The sequence below is a fragment of the Pantherophis guttatus genome, chromosome 14 (genome assembly GCF_059756535.1).
Source record: "Pantherophis guttatus breed Tessera chromosome 14, ASM5975653v1, whole genome shotgun sequence".
In the NCBI taxonomy this organism is placed as follows: Eukaryota; Metazoa; Chordata; class Lepidosauria; order Squamata; family Colubridae; genus Pantherophis; species Pantherophis guttatus.
The window spans coordinates 12,439,358-12,451,483 of NC_142076.1; the positions used below are offsets into that span (position 1 = coordinate 12,439,358).

Here is a 12,126-nt window from a genome sequence, read left to right on the forward strand (position 1 = left end):
TAATGAGCCTTAGCACCCTATGCTATCCAGGGGTGGGCTCCTGGGGGTTCGGCAGGGTTTGGGCGATCCTCTAGCCAAGGATCGCTGGGGTTTGGCGAACCCCCAAATGCCACCCCTGGCTGGCCACGCCAACCCTACCCCGCCCTTCCCGCCCCGCCCCGCCCCTCCCAGGAGTCTCCATGCAGTCCATACAATCATTCCAGGTAAGTGCAGGGGCCGCACGGAGGGTCTGGGAGGGCAAAAAATGGGCCTACTGGAGATACTGGAAGTCCAGAGACAGGCCTGTTTCCAGCCTCCGGAGGGCTTCCGGAGCCCGGGGGAAGCTGTTTTCACTCCCGGAGGCTCGAGGAAAGCCTCCAGAGCCTAGGGAGGGCGAAAAATGCTGCCCCCCCCCCCGCTATGATGCAGGTGGCTGACTAGGCCATGCCCACCATGGCCACGCTCACCCAGCAACAGGGCAGCAAACCTATTGCTAAAGGATCTGAAGCCCACTCCTGATGCTATCCATGCTAGTTAGAATAGCGCATCTAAGTTAGTGGGGGGAAAGGAGAGGGCAATTTTTAAGGGTTCAGAATTTAGGGCCTAGAAGGTCGTTAACCTTAACTGACATGGGGATCATTTTTGTATATCTCGTTTTTTCCATGGTGATCATTTTTGTATATCTCGTTTTTTCTACCTGTTTCACTTTTCTTCTTTATTCTAATAGCAAATCCTAAATCAAAGTTATTGCATTACATTCTTGATTAAATTATCTTTCCATTGATATATAATTTTATGGTACTACTCCCAAAAAAAATATGTGGTGTTATTAGCTAGTTTTAGAAAATACACTTTCCCCAAAAGGTTTCCACAATTTTGGCCACTACTGTAACCAGGATTGTGGGCATAAAGAATCTTGTTACCTGTACAATTGCGCAATGCAGCAGGGTAACATTCTGAGCCAGAATTGGGACATTTGAAGGATCTGTTCGTCACAGCCAACATGTGTTTTGAATCAAGGGTCTGTTTGCACATAACTCTGCATCTCCTGGTATGCAGTATTATGAAATGTGTGTGTGTGTGTTATATACCCTTGCAATTTCTAGTTTTTAAGCTTTTCCCCTCTTCTTCCTCCCCCTCCCCTCTTACTTTTTAGCATGTGACTGCCACCCTGTCGGCGCAGCTGGAAAAACCTGCAACCAAACCACCGGGCAATGTCCATGCAAAGATGGTGTCACCGGCTTAACGTGCAATCGTTGCGCCAAAGGCTTTCAACAGAGTCGCTCACCTGTAGCTCCCTGCATTAGTGAGTAAGATAAGATAACCTTTATTGTCTTTTTTTTTTTTTTACTGTGAGCACACTGGCCCACGTTAAAAGTGAAATTCTGTTGCCTGCTCCCCCCCCCCAAAAAATACCATATTTTTCGGAGTATAAGACGCCCCTTAGTTTTTGGGAGGAAAATAGAAAAAAAAAATTTCTGCCTACCAGGTATTCATCTGGCTAGTCCTTAGCCTGGTCAGGTTCAGCACATTACTTTGGCTGGTTGGGGCTAAAAAAAACAGCTTTTAAAGCACAGCTGATCGTTGGAAGGAGCTCCAGTGACTAAAGCAGGCGAAACGCGGAAGGGGTAAGAGAATGCAGCAGCTGTTTCGGGTAGCCATTTTGGGCACCGCGCCTCATGTCTTCAGCCTCCAAACACATCGCGTTTTCGGCAGTGATGTGCTTTGGCGATCCCCGCAGCCTTGAAGGGCTCTCAAACGGAGCATTTGGAAGCTGAAAAGGTGACGTGCGGAGGCCAAAAACACAAGCCATTGTCAGTGGCAACCTCTGCAGCAAGGAAGATGGGCGAGGTTACATTCGGAGTATAAGACGCACCCAAATTTTCAGCCTCTTTTAGGAGAGAAAAAGTGCATCTTATACTCCAAAAAATACCATATATATCTACCCATACACATATATAACACCCATATACACATGCCACACACACACAGAGAGAGAGAGAGAGAGGGGGAGGGAGGGAGGGAGAGAGAGAGAGAAAGAGAGAGAGAGAGAGGAGTGGGGTGGAGTGGGAATGGAGATTTTACAGTATCCATCCCTTGCCACACCCACCAAGTCATGCCCACCAAGCCATGCCACGCCCACCAAGCCACACCCACAGAACCGGTAATAAAAAAAATTGGAACCCACCACTGACTGGTAGGTATAAGTTTGTTGTGTGAATCTAGCCACTGGGACTGCAAATTAGTAAAGCGGGGTCCACCTGCCAAGCATCTGTTACTGTTAAATCAGTCTCTTTTAAATAGCAATAGCACTTAGACTTATATACCGCTTCATAGTGCTTTTACAGCCCTCTCTAAGCGGTTTACAGAGTCAGCCTCTTGCCCCCAACAATCTGGGCCCTCATTTTACCCACCTCGGAAGGATGGAAAGCTGAGTCAACCTTAAACCAGTAGATTTGAACTGCCAAACTGCAGCTAGCAATCAGGTGAAGTAGCCTGCTGTACTGCACTCTAACTACCAGGCCACCTCAGCTGTAAAAATCAGCCCGTGGTTTATCAAATTTGGGGTTAACTTTCATGCAAACTTTGAAAGAAAACTCAAGTCAGCTAAGAAAGCTTTTCACTTTTCCTTCCCAGAAATCCCTGTTGTCAACCCAACATCGGTGGTTACCAGCACTGAGGAACCAGCAGGTAAGTAACCATTGAATTGCATATTTGAGTACCATATTCAGGGGTGGGATTCTACCGGTTAGGACCGGTTTGGGTGAACTGGTAGCTCCGACGATCAGCTGGGAACGAAGCGGTTCGCCTGACGATAAATGGGCCCACCCGCGCTATTTTCCTACCTTTATCTTAATAATAATAATAACAACTTTATTGTCATTGTACGTGTATACACAGTATACCCGTACAACGAAATTCACTTAACACCCAAAGACCAGATCCAACAAACATGACAATCTTCTCAGCTGATTAGCATGGTAGAGCAGATTGCCACACGAATCAGCTGTGTTACTCCTCCGAAGAAACCAGGAAGTGAAGATTTATTCAAGCTGTGCGCGCGCACACAGCGATCCCCGAACTGGTTGTTAAACCGGGAGGATCCCACCACTGACCGTATTCTGAGTCACTATACTTCTAAATTCCACTTCTTTCAACTTTTTCCTCAAATCTTGACACCTCTGTTCTTGGGAAAGATGTGGTCACTAAGAGTTGGTAGCCCTTTGATGGCATATAAACCAACAATGGATGAAGGATGAAGTTGTCTGAAGGTTAAATCATTGCAACTGGATGATTGAGAATCTTTGTCAACATATTGCAATGCACTTTGGAGAGGAAACCCCTGAGGTTAGCATGGCAGGGATTGATAACATTCCAACAACTCCTTGCCTAACTGGTTTACTCTGACTGATGAAGTTGCCTGGATGGGCAGCGAAACGTCTCTCAAACTAACAACAAAAATGTTGAAATTCATTGTTAGAATGTACTCATATGCAGCAACTACAGCAGTATTCAGCCAGTAGATGGCAGTGTTTACAAGTTTGGATCTATGGTATATACTCTATGCTCTTTCGTTCTAAATAGAGTTTCCCATTTCCTGTTACAGTTGAGCAGTAAAGCACATGGTGACTGTACTCTTTGTTTGCTCTGTGGTGCTATATATAAACATAACTTCTAACAAAAAAAAAATAGTCCAGTTGCAATGATTCAACTCTACCTGGATGATTGAGAATCTTCATCAACATCCATGGATGCTTTCATTGTTCTTCCCAAGTTCATACATGATCTGTATGCAGCTTTTTCATGATGTTGAAACTTTTCATTCCTTCCATTTGTGGGTTTGTTTGGTTTTTTTTCCCATTCCAACATTTTTTGTGTCACTGGTGAAGATGTTGGATAGAGCCAACCTAATTCATAGCGTGTTCTAGGAAGCATTGCACAGGAGACAGATGTAAAACTGGCATGGAATAGAAGTAACTTGAATCTTCCCATCCTTAGGTTAACGGCAGGAATTTACACATTGATGAAACCCTACAAAAAGAGCATTTTGGTGGGACTGTGCATTGAGATTTCTTTCAAGTGAAGTTTCACCCAAAGTCTTGGTACAATTATGCAGGCAAAGAAGTCCTGAGGCCCAAAACTCTTCAAGAAAATTGCGTGAATAATTATATTTAGATTTCACTTATTTACGTGTGTTTTGTCAATCACATATGCTCTTTCAGGAAACAAGGGGTGGGGGGGGAAAGATGCAAGAACTTAAGAAAGTATGCATGTTCAATTCTGGAATTAATTTTAGAAATTCCCTTCTTTAACATTCCAAAGGAATGGAATGCATGATACAGCGAGGAACAGAAACAGAATGAGGGAATTATTGTATTCTGCATACCAATGGCAAACATATTCTTCCAAAAACAGGTCTCAGTCAGCGGTGGGTTTCAAATATTCTTGTCACCGGTTCGCCACTTTGCGCACACATGAGTCTTTCGTGCATGCGCCCGGCCTTCTGCATGTGCACTCTGTTCACACACGTGCCTTCCACGCAGAGGTGGATTTCAGCAGGTTTTGACCAGTTCTGGAGAACTGGTAGCGCAAGTTTTGAATAGTTCAGAGAAGCGGTAGTAAAAATTCTGACTGGCCCCGCCCTCATCTATTCTCTGCCTCCCAAGTCCCAGCTGATTGGGAGGAAATGGGGATTTTGCAGTATCCTTCCCCTGCCACGCCCACCAAGCCACGCTCACATAACTGGTAGTAAAAAAATTTGAAACCCACCATTGCTTCCACGCATGCGCCCGGACTCAAAAACATGACTAAATAGGATGGTATTACGCCAGGGCAGGTGGGAGGCAGTCGCCACTACCGATTCGCCTGAACTGGCACGAACCGGCTGAATACCACCTCTGTGGTATTCATAAAATTGCACCACAGGGATGAAGTAGGGAGATGCCACCAGGTTCAGGAAAACCCAGGTTTCATAGAGACATATGGAAAAGGCTTAGGAATCTCTCCCTTCCCAAAACTGCGAGGGGGAGAAGAGAATGCAGAGAGGATTGAGAATGAGAGTATGATAGGAAATTGGAAGAGGCATATGGAACCTCCTCAAAAGTAGGGTAGAGTAGAAGTCAAGATAGGAACTGAATGTCAGGTGCAAAAAATCAGGTCCACATGTGAAAGTCCAATTAAATTGATTTATTTCTACTCATGCCTATACACCAGAATCTTCTCCACTAAGAAGATTAGCAGGTTAGCACCTGCTAGACGTTAGACAAGAGTCAACAGAATTCAAAGGGGGTTGAATTTTACTCACTTGTGACTACATAGAAATTCTAGGATGATTCCTTTTTTAACTCCATCCCCAGGTTCTGCCACTCCTTCCCTTACCCTGATTTACTTATAGTTTCTGCAGGCAAAAGGAATCCCAAAATGTTTAGTTGTGGGGTGATGTAGAGCGCAACTGTTGTTCAAGATGCGCTCCAGGGTATTTAGAATAGAACAACAGAGTTGGAAAGGACCTAGGAGGTCTTCCAGTCCAACCCCCTGCTTAGGCAGGAAACCCTACACCACTTCAGACAAATGGTTATCCAACATCTTAAAAACTTCCGGGCGCATCTGCGTAAGCAATGGTGGGCTCCAGTGTTGGAGCATTCACAACTTCTAGAGGCAACTTGTTCCACTGATTCATTGTTCTCACTGTCAGGAAATTTCTCCTTAGTTCTAAGACGCTTCTCTCCTTGATGAGTTTCCACCTATTGCTTCTTCTCCTGCCCTCAGGTGCTTTGGAGAATAGCTTGACTCCCTCTTCTTTGGGGCAGCCGCTGAGATATTGGAATACTGCTATCATGTCTCCCTTAGTCCTTCTTTTCATTTAACTAGACGTGCCCAGTTCCTGCAACCGTTCTTCATATGTTTCTTCATTTGCACAGAATTTTTCTGAGCAGCCAAGGTCAAAATAGGAACATGGCAGTGATGTCATGAATTAATAGAGGTGAGACAACTGCGAAGAAGACGATACAGTTTGGCTGGGTGGAATTTTGCCCCTGTTTCTTTGTATTCTTTCCTGAAAATCCACGATGAAATTGCGCTGCTATATTTTTTGCCGTTGAAATTGGACCAACTTGTGGGCCATAAGTGATCTACTAACCGTAGACGCCCAACCTCCTCCTGTTGCTGTTCTCTCAATCCATTATCCCACTCAATCAATACTCAGCAGATATTTTCTGTTGGTTCCCCTCCATAGACATCTGCTGAAATTTCCATGCTAAAACTAAATCTATCACCAGGTTTGGCTGAAAGGATGGAAAGGGCCAGGTTTCCTTCAACTACTTTTTTTTTTCCCTCAATGTAAAACAATGTTTTAAATCCTCTTTATTTTTGGAAAATGACCAAAGAACTAAACAAAGCATCCATAGATTTTCTTTCTTTCAGATTTTCCTCCAAAGGGGGGGAAAAAAAACCCTGTCAGCAAATTTCCTTTATACCAGGCAGGACCAAAACCCTTTGCTCTCTGAAACCTGGCAGAGACAAAGACATAGAATACAATAACAGAGTTGGAAGGGACTTTGGAGCAATGGTGAAATGTAAAATTTGTTACTACCGGTTCTGTGGGTGTGGCTTGGTGGGGGGGGGAATGATGGAGCACCCACAACTTCTGAAGGCAAGCCATTCTACTGATTGTTTTCATCATCAGGAAATTTCTCCTGAGTTCTAGGTTGCTTCTCTCCTTGATTAGTTTCCACCCATTGCTTCTTCTGCCTTCAGGTGCTTTGGAGAATAGCTTGACTCCCTCTTCTTTGTGGCAGCCCCTGAGATATTGGAAGACTGCTATCATGTCTCCCCTGGTCCTTCTTTTCATTAAACATATCCAGTTCCTGCAACCGTTCTTCATATGTTTTAGCCTCCAGTCCCCTAATCCTCTTGATGTCAGCACTTCAAGCTGCATTTACTCTAGTGCTGACATAAGAAGGAGAAGCGGAGGCGTCTGGAAAGGGACGTTTGACTTTTCACCTACTTATTTTCCCTGGAGATAATATCCCCTAGGAGATGGAATGGGAGGGGGGAAATTCCTTTGAGCTGGAGCAGTAGATTAGGGGTAGAATGACTTGGAAGATGGCCAATGAGTGCAGGGGAGTGGGGAACGGAAAGGGAGGATTTTGGGTCTGGAAGTCAGTGTTGGCTTCGATGGAGTTGGATTTAGAATGTCGTGCTTAATAAATAGGAGTTTTTCTTCAAAGACTTTGTTTGAAATGCAATTTATTTGAGACGACCTCGAAACCTGACACTTGCTCTTCTCTGCACTCTTTCTCAGGTGCTTTGGAGAATAGCTTGACTCCTTCTTCTTTGTGGCAGCCTCTCAAATATTGGAATGCTGCTATCATGTCTCCACTAGTCCTTTTTTCCACACACAAAAAGTTTCACAAACAAGCATACTTTTTGGGTCAGCCACATGTTAGCTTTCCGGAGGCTCGAATGTTCTTAATTCCCATCGTATCTTCTCATGCACGAGGGGACAAACCAGTACAAAGGTACGGGTTCTCGGGGAAAAACCATGCACAATTTAAACGCAAACATTTGTGCCGTTTTCTGCGAAAGAATTACAGACTGCTACAATGGAAGAAGCTTAGGTGAAAACATCTGCAAAGCTAATAAGGACCAGCAGTGGAATGACGTTTAAGAATTGCCACTATGGAGGCATTTATTGATTACAGTAATATTACCTGCCGCAAAGATTAAATTTATGCCCATTGATAAAACACTGCAAAACAAAATGGCACCTGACAGGATGGTGTAGAGGGGCATTTTCTTCCTTCCTTTGGAGTGTTGCAGAGGTCTTCAGGAAGGATTAACCCAGAGGTCTTCAAACTTGGCAGCTTTAAGACTTGTGGACTTCAACTCCCAGAATTCTCCAGCCAGCTGGCTGGAGAATTCTGGGAGTTGAAGTCCACAAGTCTTAAAGCTGCCAAGTTTGAAGACCTCTGGATTAACCCATCAAGCAAACTGTTTACTATACAGTAGAATTCAACATAGTTACTGCTCTGGGCTAGAAGCTATTTTTCAGCCTATTTGTCCTTGTTTTTATTGTCCTGTACCGTCTTCCAAATGGTAATGATTAATGTTGAATGGTCCATTTATGTTTGGCTTACCACTGTATATTGCCTCTTAATGAGCATTATTAGGATATAGGTGAAGATAAGACATGGATCAGCTCTCCTGGGCTGCAAAAAAGGAAGACTCAACCTCCAGGGAGGGCTTAGCCCAGGGAGGGCTAATTTAGGCTTTGAGGTCCTATTTTTGCAACTTTAGGGATGGAATTAAAAAAGATGGGCGTTATAAAGCATTCCCAACATCTAGAGAGACGGTGGAGCAGAAAATCATGCAAAGCTTGCTGCAAAGTGTTAATGCCACTTTATAAGGCCTTGGTAAGGCCACACTTGGAATACTGCATCCAGTTTTGGTCGCCATGATGTAAAAAAGATGTGGAGACTCTAGAAAGAGTGCAGAGAAGAGCAACAAAGATGATTAGGGGACTGGAGGCTAAAACATATGAAGAACGGTTGCAGGAACTGGGTGTATCTAGTTTAATGAAAAGAAGGACTAGAGGAGACATGACAGCAGTCTTCCAATATCTCAGGGAACTGAGATGTCTGTCTGTCTGTCTATCTGTCTATCTATCTATCAATCTATCTATCTACAGTATCTATCTATCTATCTATCTATCTATCTATCTATCTATCTATCTATCTATCTATCTATCTATCTATCTATCTATCTATCTATCTATCTACAGTATCTATCTATATATCAATCTACAGTATCTATCTATCCTGTTTCCCCCAAATAAGACATCCCCTGGTAATAAGTCCAATCGGGCTTTTGAGCACATGGCAATAAGGCCAAGCACTTATTTCAGGGTTCAAAAAGATATAAGACAGGGTCTTATTTTCGGGGAAACACGGTATCATATATACATGTATATGTGTATGTGTATCTATCCTATCCTATCCTGTCCTGTCCTGTCCTATTTTATCCTATATCTGGAATTGGGTATTTCTAATTTAATGAAAAGAAGGACTAGGGGTGACAGGGTAGCAGTCTTCCAGTATTTGAGGGGCTGCCCCAAAGAAGAGGCAGGACAAGAAGCAACGGGTGGAAACTAATCAAAGAGAGAAGCAACTTAGAACTAAGGAGAAATTTCCTGACAGTGAGAACAATGAATCAGTGGAACAGCTTGCCTCCAGAAGTTGTGAATGCTCTAACACTGGAAATTTTTAAGAAGATGTTGAATAACCATTTGTCTGAAATGGTGTAGGGTTTCCTGCCTAATCAGGGGGTTGGACTAGAAGACCTCCAAGGTCCCTTACAACTCTGTTATTCTAGTCTATGCTAAAACTACCACGTCCTCCCACGTCTGGGCTGTTAGGTACCACAGTGAAAGACATCAAAGAAGGAATACGTCAGGAAAAGGGTGGGAGCGAGGGATCGGTTTCAATAAATCGTCCTTCCAGGTTACATCCCAAAAAGAAAACATGCAAATTTTGTTAGAATGTATACCGAAGGTTCTTACAAGAGTTTTGGTTGGAGAAATATAAAACAGACTGAATGAGTGACTTTGGTAAATTCAGCAAAGGAAGTCTGCTAAGTAGCCGGTGGAATTATCTGTGGTTTTCTCTCTACACACCCTGCTCCTTGTTCAAATATATGTCTTTTGCTTTTTGCCAAATGTTCCCAAGGATTTTCTCTCTCTCTCTTGTCTACTCTTTGTAACCCACCCACCTGGGTATAAGATATGGAAGATAGACCATGCCAACTTCTCACCATGGTGGAAAAAACTAACGGTAGCAATAGCAATAGCCCTTAGACTTATATACCTCTTTATAATGCTTTACAACCCTCTCTAAGCGGTTTACACAGTCAACATGTGGCCCCCCCAACAATCTGGGTCCTCATTTTGCCGAGATCCTCATTTTGCAGACCTCGGAAGGGTGGAAGGCTGAGTCCACCTCAGGATCGAACCTGGGATCGAACTGCTGGCAATGGGCAGAGTCAGCCTGCAATACTGCATTCTAACCACTGCGCCACCAGGGCTCTTTTAACAGTCTGCTAAGTGCTGATAACCAACTCTGTTCCTTAGACCAGAGTTTCTCAAGCTCAAAATGTGTGAACTTGGGGAAATCTGACAGTTGAAGTCGCTTTCTTCCATGCCATCATAACATCAAATGGTCACTAAACGAACATTTGTAAGTTGAGGAATGTCAAAATCACAAAGAGAGGCTGCATAAGAACAACCAAGCAGTCTCATTACTAGTGTGGCTCTTCTCCTTGGAGCGTGTATTTCATGAATGTTTTCTTAATTCCTGGACTGTTTTTTGCCCAGATGTTAGGTTAGAGTAAAGTAGGGTAGGGTAGGGTAGGGTAGGGTAGGGTAGGGTAGGGTAGGGTAGAATAGAATAGAATAGAATAGAATAGAATAGAATAGAATAGAATAGAATAGAATAGAATAGAATAGAATAGAATAGAATAGAATAGAATAACAGAGTTGGAAGGGACCTTGAACCCTACACCACTTCAGAGAAATGGTTATCCAAAATCTTCTTTAAAACTTCCAGTGTTGGAGCATTTGCAGCTTCTGGAGGCAAGTTGTTCCACTGATTGATTGCTCTAACTATCAGGAAATTTCTCCTTAGTTCTAAGTTGCTTTTCTCCTTGATTAGCTTCCACCCATTGCTTCTTGTCCTGCCTTCAGGTGCTTTGGAGAATAGCTTGATTCCCTCTTCTTTGTGGAAGCTCCTGAGATATCGGAACACTGCTAACAACCCCTGCTACTTTGATCAGGCAAAATCTGGTCCAGCAGCCAGCTTTGTAATTCGAATATGGTTGGAACTTGGCTGAACAAGTGTGTGTTATCTCCAAGGCAACTGAAGGGCTCTTGTGAGAGCTTCGCCAGCCACAAAATCCATATGGAAATGGAGGCAAACAACCCAGAGTGTACATCTCATGATGAAATGGAGAAAGGAGACGTTATTTTAGACTCAAAGTGATAATTAGATAAAGTATAGAAAAAGCGCAGGCCTGCTTTTTATTAATTTTACTAATGCATCCTATTAAAAAGTTCCCGGTATGTTTTTGGACAAAAGTTCCATTATCTTCCAGATAATACCATGTTTCCCCAAAAATAAGACCTCCCCCAAAAATGAGCCCTTCCCTGAAAAAAATTCCTCCCATGAAAATAAGCCCTACCCCGAAAATAAGCCTTCCCCGAAAATATTTAAACAAATGCACAGCCGGTCTCTGTCATTTCCTCTGGTTAGGGTTAGGGAGACAGAGCTGGAAATCAGGTAAGACGGCAAGAGGAGCCCCGTCTCACTCCACACGCCCCCAAATAATAAGATCTCCATGAAAATAAGGCCAAGTGCTTATTTCAGGGTTCAAAAAAACATAAGACAGGGTCTTGTTTTCGGGGAAATGTGGTATTTAATGTGTACGTGTGTGTGATACATCAGCTCTAGTTCTTAGTGTGGAGTTGGTTCAGACAGTTAGCTTAACCGGGTTATCTGCAACTCATCTATTTTGGCTCAAACTTGCCATCTCAGTTTATTTTCAGAGAAAGGAAAATGTCTATGGAGATTCTCAGTCATCCATGTCATGGCTGTCCCAAAAATGCTTTTTTTTCAAGAGGCAACTGGACTTCCTTTCTTTCCTTTTTCCTTGAAGACGTTTGGTTTCTCATTCCTGAACTGAAGAAGCTTCTTGGATGAGAAGCAAAATGTCCTCAAGGAAAAAAGAAAGAAAGTCCAGTTGCTTCTTGGGAAAAAAAAAACACCTTTGGTTCAGCGGAAGAAAGCATCAAGTTTCACCAATCTTTCCCAACCTTTATCAACCATGTTTTGGATTCCGAGTCCAAGGAGTCTTGTTCTGACGTGGCATTCTGAGAACTATAATTTGAAGGAACCTATTGGACAAGAGCTTTATTGTATTTATTTATTTATTTTGTTAAGCATATATAAGATTACACGTATAAGTATAAACATGATTATGAATACAGGAAATGGGTACGAATAAATGGGGACAGTAGGACAGGGACGGTAGACAGGCTTATGCACGCCCCTTACAGACCTCTTAGGAATGGGGGTGAGGTCAACAATAGACAGTCTA

The 12,126-nt window shown here is 43.3% G+C and overlaps 1 protein-coding gene across 2 annotated transcripts in view; it reads left to right on the forward strand.

Annotated features, from left to right (window-relative positions):
* The window catches only part of NTN3 (netrin 3), a 128,645-nt gene that overhangs the window by 87,368 nt on the left and 29,151 nt on the right, over positions 1-12,126 (forward strand). For both annotated transcript variants that reach the window (XM_060692943.2, XM_087878372.1), the window contains exons 4-5: positions 1,136-1,285; positions 2,617-2,670. In XM_060692943.2, coding sequence (XP_060548926.1) covers positions 1,136-1,285; positions 2,617-2,670 — 204 coding nt within the window. The remainder of the gene's footprint in view (positions 1-1,135; positions 1,286-2,616; positions 2,671-12,126) is intronic.